Below are 7,549 nucleotides of genomic sequence, written 5' to 3' on the forward strand. Positions count from 1 at the left end.
GATTGGAAGGATTTTTTTCTTAAGTTCATCCGTATTTATTTGAATGGAACTTTATATTTATATATGAATATTTTTTGTACAAATTGATTCTTCGTGCCATTTGGAATAAAAAAAGTATACGGGTACAATGCCGAAAAGTGATTAGTTAACGATATATTTTGTAAATATTATTATTCTGTAATAATGTAAAAAAGTCATCTTTGTTTTTGATTAAAGTTAGAAAAAAGTATTAGAGGAGAAAGATGAATGTTTCAAATTGGCCTGCATATTCATGATTATAATTTTTTTCTCAAGTACATGTGCGCATGCATTATTATTATTATTTTTCTTTTTTATTTTTTTTAAACAAACACGTATTATTGTACTCACGAAAAAATCTTAACTATTTGTTGAATTAGGAATACCCAAATCATTTATTTAAATATGTTCTGATATCATTAGGCCAACACACAATTTCAATACTTTAGATAACGTACAAAAGTGAATCGATGATTACATTGCCATAAAACCAGTGTCTTTCTTTTGAGAAGGCTATTTATAATCTATCGAAAAGATGGGAAAAAGTAATAGAAAATAAAAACTTATAAAATATTTCGTAACATATTAATAGTTTCTTTTTCTTTTGTAAATGAAAAATCATAAAAAGAATATCATCGAATTAATTCAGGCACTTGACGATAAATTTAATTTAATCTTTTATTTTATTAAATACCTACGTAAAGTTAAATAAATTTTTATCTCTATTATATATTTTTACTGGTATATGTAATCATACTTGATCAGTGTATTTCTCACATCATTATTGAACAATCGAAACAGAAAAATATATATTTTGTATAATTGATTTGCTTTAATGGGTTTCCATGAATTCGTAGGAGATCTTGGAAGGATCGAAGATCAAATCCGTCAGTGAGAGATGAATGTGAAGTTTGTTCTTCGAAAAAAAGATATAAAAAAAAAGAAAAAGAAAAGAATGCAAAAGAAATAAAAAAAATCGAATGAAAAGGCTCGAATGAATAAATCTTCTCTTTGAAAAAATTAAATAGAAAAAAAAGAGGTAATGATAAATGTAATAACAAGAAACGAAAAATTTTCTCTTCGAATAAATCTTCTTCAACTTGATGGTATATTACCAAGTATATAAACATCTTTATCAGTAACGTTATACATAGTTCACATTCGATGAATACGATGGATTATGTTAGTGATTTTCGTTCTTGGTGTCAGTTATACGCCAGACGGCCAAGACGATCGATGTATTCTTTGATTCTCTTCTTCTTCTGAATCTAGTTGTTCCTTCTAAGCGAAAATTTTTTTAACGATATAATATCATTTTATTCTCCACGATATTTTGATTTTCTCGCAGTAAGTTTTTTTTTCTATTTGATATTTTTAATAAAAAAAAAAAAAAAAAAAAAAAAAAAAAAAAAAAAAAAAAAAAAAAAGAAAGAAAGAAAGACAAAAAAAGAAAAAATATTATAGAAAACGATTAAATAATTTTTTGCTTGTTACATAATAATTATCTTTTTTATCTTCTTGTCTTATTTAAGATAAAGAAGAAAAAATTTAATCTCATAAATACTTTAAGTGATTTTGTATTGTGTGAGTATGTGTTATTATTGATAATACAAATGCGTTCAATTGAATTGAAAATAAAAAAAATATATTTCCCCTGATAAGGGAGAAAGAGAGAGAGATTCGTTACAATTATCTTCGACGAAGTTGAAGGTCATGAAACGTGTAAATTACGAAATTTCTAAATAATTTTATTATAAAATATTTATTTTCAATTCAAATTTCTTTTGCTTTTTCATTTTTGTACTTGTATGTTTTTTCTTTTTCCTTTTTTCATTATTTTTATTTTCAAAGGAAAATGTTGAACTTCGTATGTTTGGAAGATTACGAAAAATATGCGATTAACAATCTGACGCCAATCGTAAGAGATTATTATAAAAGCGGAGCCGGTGAAGAATCTAGTTTACGATGGAACAGAGAAGCTTTTAAGAGGTACAAAGATCATATTATTTATACGCCTGATAATAATATTGTTTCATAACAGAGATATTATTGTCGATGATATTATTATCGACAATCGGGAGCTTCTTTAAAAATGATTATTATGAAATTATGATAAATTAGCATTGATAACATTCATACGATACGTAATCCATTTTACTTATTGGAAAAAATTTTATTAAATTTATATTTTGTAAGAGGGAAAAAAACAACAAAACAAAACAATATCAAATTTGAATTTTTATTACATATGAAATTCAAATGAATTGATTAAATTTATTTCGTTCATGTTTCGAATAAAACACAAATGTTTTTTGGATGTTTCGAAAAAGGAGCAAATTTTATAAATATTTTATAAACAAAATAAAACAAAAAAGAGAAAATAACAAAATTCAAATTTTCATATTAATACATAAAAAATTCGAATGAATTAATTATATAAATTATGTGTTATTATTTAGGTATCGAATAAAACCTAGATTTCTTCGAGATGTTTCAAAAAGAGACATAAGCACGACGATATTAGGTGAAAAAATTTCTATGCCATTGGGAGTAGCACCATCTGCAATGCAACGCATGGCACACCCCGATGGTGAATGTGCTAATGTTAAAGGTAAGTTGAAATTTGATATTAATAATCGTTTGAGGAAAAGAAAAATAGTCCTAGACATTTATTAAAGCATATAAATGTTTTAGACAAATATTAATAATATTCGAATATTACCAGACTTTTATTATCATAATCTTCATCATAATCGTCATAATCACAGTCACTTAATAATTATTACGCTTTTGAGAAATGTACGTATATTTATGGATGTCTGTCTGTGTGTGTGTGTGTGTATGTATATTTAGTTATACTAATCGTTTAAAATGGATTATTCAATTAAAATTATTTTTTCAATTTGATTTAATTTTTCGTTATGATTATTGTTTCTATTTTTATTCTGTAAAATATAAATAATTCCTTGTTTTATTAGTCAATGATTGTATGATTTTTATTCGTCTACTGTCTTATTTTTTATAGATAGTAGAAATATATTTTCTTTTCGAATCTATCTTAATCATTCATTTGAATTAGATTTATTAGTTTTATATATATATATATATATATATATATATATATATTATAATTTAAATTATAATTTAATATATATTTAAATAAATTTATAAATACATGTATGTATGAGATAAATATCTATTTCATATATATATATTATAAAAATATTTAAATATATATATTTGTTATTATTATTAAATGTGTGTGAATATATATATATATATATATATATATATATATATATATATATATACCACTATATTTTTATTCAGATATCTTTGAAATTTTTTAAAGTAATATCTCCTAATCTATTAATTTTATAGATTCTTCTTGAAATCTTATCAACAGATATCTTTTGAATATTTGAGAGCTAAAAAAACGTTGACTTCTTTTTCTGTTTGAATAAATCTTATCTATGATATTATTATCATACATACGTTAAAATATTCAATAAATTCTTTCGATGAATAATTTGATATTTTCTCGGCACAAATGTGATAGAAATTTTTATTATAGCACCCTCTATATTTCTAACTAAAGTTATAGAATGCTCACTTAGAAATATATAAAATATGATATTATTATTAGCACCTCGTCTTTTCTTCTAATAATTTATGAAAGGGCAAATCTCTTCCTATGGCAACCATATCGTAATATAATCTACTTAACATTATACTGTTCAGTCGAATAACAAACCTATTGATGTTTCTAATTTATTTTTTTACATGGTGTTATTAAATGCAGCCGTTAGAATTAAGGCACACAGCAAATAGTACGCTCCTATGAATAATGTTAATCGATATTAATAGAACGAGATGAAAATAAAATATTTAAAAAGAAATTTCTTTTTTATATGTAATAGATATAAAACCGTATTTCTCTCATATAGAGCGCAAATCTTCATTTCCATATCTACAAACTTTCTTTCAATCGACTAAAGTACAATAATTGAATCTCAACGTAGAATGACTAGTTGGAAACAGCAGGATCTGCCAATATTTACATTCAATCGAAATTGCAAGGCTTAAGAGTGTAACTCAATGTAATATAAAATTATGGCAATACAAAGGAAGAAATTTATTTGAGCTTTGGTCCCACGTTCTCCCAATTATTTATAGCTTTCATATTGACATTTTCTATTCTCCATTTTTGAGTAGGAGACGATTGATCACATGCAGTCACGTAAACCTTCTTACTACCTGGATCAGTATCCAAACATCTTGGTACATAACCATGCATCAACCATTGTTTTTCTACGTCGTATCGCCATAACTGATTACCCTGTTTTCCATGACAAGGATATAAACTGACTGGGGCTTTGATATCTGATCTAGATACGTCTAAACAATCTGTGCGATCTTTTAGTCTAATGTCTTTGTGCCATGTCAATTTAAACTCTTGTTCTCCTGATAATACTGGATTATCTTTTTTACAAGTATCTACCTTTATAATCTCATCTTTTTTCATTTTCTTAGCATCAAGACATAATTCTGGTGCTCCCATATTTCTGATTTCTCCTGAAGCGAAGTCATCAGGCTCTATTGGTGGATATACTTCTACAAGATCAAAGGCTATATTTTCCATAAACCACTTGAACGGTTTGCAATGTAATTTCTTTCGAAGCTTTCTCTGTTCCGTTAAATTGCCCGGATCTAATGATCGTAAATGAGGTCTTCTACGGTAAATATATTCTGCGTATTCATCCATCCATACTTCTGCTACTCTCTTGTAATTTTTTCCTAAAAAGTCTCCACGACCAGGATTAGGAAAGGGTGGAAATTTCCTATAAATATGGCCCACTCTTGAACAAGGAGCATCATACATTTGACCACCGCATTGCCATATTTTAAATGACAATTCATATTGTTCTCCACCCCATATATCTAAACCAGAATCATAACCACCCAGTTCCCAGAAAAATTTTGCACTTATAGCAAACAGACCGCCGGCCATGACCGGGCTCTTAAATGGCTCAGCAGGTTGTTTTAGATCTTCTGGAAGTAGTGGTAAACGTTTGTAATACAATTCCCAATCGAAGGCACCTCTAGCACCTTCATCTTGGGCTCTGTATTCAAATGTTTCATATGCTATTACGTCAATAAAGGGGCAGACACAAGTTTTATAATCTTGAGCAATTGGTTCTAAAAGCGGTGGTAGCCAGTTCACATTGGTTTCACTGTGCGAATCTAGGAAGACGAGAATTTTAGATACTGCTTTTTTTGCGCCAGCTAATCGGCCTCTTATTAATCCTGATCGTTTTGGTAATCGTATTATCTTTACCTTTGGCATATGTTTCTTTACGTAATCATCCAACTTGTTTTTTAATTCTACCTTTGTGCTGGCATCATCGACTAGTATAATCTCATAGAGAAGTGAAGGTGGAGAACGGTTAATAACGCTCCAGCATGTACGCATTAAAGTACTAAAGTGTTCATTGTGAAAAGAGATTACCACAGAGACAGGATCGAGTGTCCTCAAATATTTCTTTTTTTTACATTCAGAATGTCTAATATCTGGAACTGAACGATTCAAAGAAATTTCATCGCTTAAAGCGGCATTGAAACCATTGGTTTTATATAATTTTTCTTTCAGTGCATCAAGAGAAGGGGATAAAAACGCTGGCTTTCCTTGCTCTCCTGTCCCACTTCTTTTTGCATCTTCTTTTATCTGTTTATAATTGTGCCAATCGATCTTTTCATCCACATCCTGTACAAAAAAGAAAATAATATGTCATGTAAAATACATTTATCTTTATTCCTATTGAAATATTACCATGCTATTCCTATGAAATATTACACCTACAATGTACAGATAATGTCATTGATAAGTGATATGACCTATTTGATACATTGCATATTTACCCAGATGTTATGTATCATATATATGCAAACATTTGTTAGAATGATAAGTCTAAGAAGAAATAGATATAGTTAAATAACATATTAAAAATATGTAAGCACAATGAATTCTCAACAAGTACCTAAACTGTCAATAGAATTAAAAAGAAAAGAAAGAAGAAAGAAACAAATTTATAAAACATAAAGATATTCATAAATGTAAAGGTCATATTTGGAAGGACAATTGTTTCGAAAGAGATTCGCTTTCAATGAAATCGATAGAAAATACACGTGACACGGGTCCACGATTGTTAAATACGACTTTGCACGTGAAAGTCAAACTAACGTGGAATGTCACGCAACCTGTTTGACTCGCTTAAATGGTCGCGCGCAGGATGAATGGGTCTTTGACCTTCCTCTCGGTAGACACCTTCGAACTAACAGAGAAAGTAGAAAGAAAAGAGGACGAGAAAGAAAGAGAAAGAGAGAGAGAAAGTAGGTAAAACTTACCTGTTTATTAAAATTTTGAGTCAAATCCATTGGAAGCTTTCCTCCATTTTCTATCAATGCAAATGAAACTTGTGGGCTTGTTGATTCACGACTATGTGGTCGTCTAATATATCGAAAGATAATTACAGTGAGAAAAACGGTAAATACTGCTAAAAAGAAGAACTTAACGAGACTTATCACATTTCGTCTCATCATTTCGAACGATCTTTTGTCATATCTAATACGTAGTTTATTAACCTCACTTAATACTACTTATCAAGAATATTTCTCATCTATCGTTCCTATAAAGAAAAATATATTTATCGGCGTACATCGCGCAAAAAATGATAGACCGAACGTTACGCGCCGAATAAACCGGCAACAGTAATAACATTGACTTCGCTAGTTAAAACTGGAGTAGAGGGGATATGATAAAGGTGAGTGTATAGAGGTCGATTATACGCATGCGTATATTATATTACCGTTGATTGATCGCCACGACGCTAGAGTACGCTGACTTTGAATTACATTTCGGACGTATTGACCCGTTGGCGATCGAAAATCGATTTTTCTATTCGAAATTTTGTATTCGAGGTTAGGTAACTATTTTCTTTTCTTTTCTTTTTTTTTTCGAATTAAAATGTATATTACTTAAATGTATATATTATTACATTTATTATACATATAAAAGTAATATATTTTTTAACTATTATGCAAACTTTATATATTAATTATTATATATTTATATTATATAAAGATAATTCATGATTTATTTTTAACAAAGTGTTAAAACGCGATATCGGGAAATTTGTATTATAAATTTATTTATTTATTTATTTATTTTCTATTTATTTATTTATAGCTGTCGAAGCAGCGGGAACGATATTTATACTCTCGACTATATCAACCAGCAGTATCGAAGAAGTTGCGAAGGTAGCACCGAAATGTATAAAATGGTTTCAACTTTATGTTTACATCGATCGAAACATTACATTAAATTTAATAAGGCGAGCCGAGAAGGCTGGCTTCAAAGCGCTCGTTCTTACAATAGATGCGCCAATTTTTGGGGACAGACGAGCCGATTTGAGAAACAAATTTGCACTTCCTAAACATTTGAGGTACATATAAATATATTCTTCTATTTTTT

At 28.5% G+C, this 7,549-nt stretch overlaps 2 protein-coding genes across 5 annotated transcripts in view; one reads left to right on the plus strand and one right to left on the minus strand.

Annotated features, from left to right (window-relative positions):
- Positions 1-1,052: 1,052 nt before the first annotated feature.
- The window catches only part of LOC124424153 (peroxisomal (S)-2-hydroxy-acid oxidase GLO1), a 22,965-nt gene continuing 16,468 nt past the window's right edge, over positions 1,053-7,549 (plus strand). For 3 of the 4 annotated variants that reach the window (XM_046962792.1, XM_046962793.1, XM_046962791.1), the window contains exons 1-4: positions 1,053-1,365; positions 1,870-2,007; positions 2,478-2,629; positions 7,265-7,520. In XM_046962792.1, coding sequence (XP_046818748.1) covers positions 1,874-2,007; positions 2,478-2,629; positions 7,265-7,520 — 542 coding nt within the window. In that variant the 5' untranslated portion in view covers positions 1,053-1,365; positions 1,870-1,873. The remainder of the gene's footprint in view (positions 1,366-1,869; positions 2,008-2,477; positions 2,630-7,264; positions 7,521-7,549) is intronic. The other variant, XM_046962790.1, reaches the window with a different exon arrangement.
- On the minus strand, positions 3,776-6,838 carry LOC124424144 (N-acetylgalactosaminyltransferase 6-like). Its single transcript, XM_046962772.1, has 2 exons — positions 6,424-6,838; positions 3,776-5,782 (listed from the first exon to the last, which is right to left on the minus strand). Exons 1-2 carry the CDS (start codon positions 6,616-6,618, stop codon positions 4,154-4,156), a joined length of 1,824 nt encoding a protein of 607 aa, XP_046818728.1. The 5' UTR covers positions 6,619-6,838; the 3' UTR covers positions 3,776-4,153.

The sequence above is a fragment of the Vespa crabro genome, chromosome 5, assembly GCF_910589235.1.
Source record: "Vespa crabro chromosome 5, iyVesCrab1.2, whole genome shotgun sequence".
Classification (NCBI taxonomy): domain Eukaryota; kingdom Metazoa; phylum Arthropoda; class Insecta; order Hymenoptera; family Vespidae; genus Vespa; species Vespa crabro.

Coding starts and splice junctions, on each gene's coding strand:
- LOC124424144 (XM_046962772.1), bottom strand. CDS start 6,618: ATGATGAGACGAAATGTGATAAGTCTCGTTAAGTTCTTCTTTTTAGCA. Junction 5,783..6,423: donor CTCAAAATTTTAATAAACAG/GTAAGTTTTACC, acceptor TTTTTTGTACAG/GATGTGGATGAAAAGATCGA.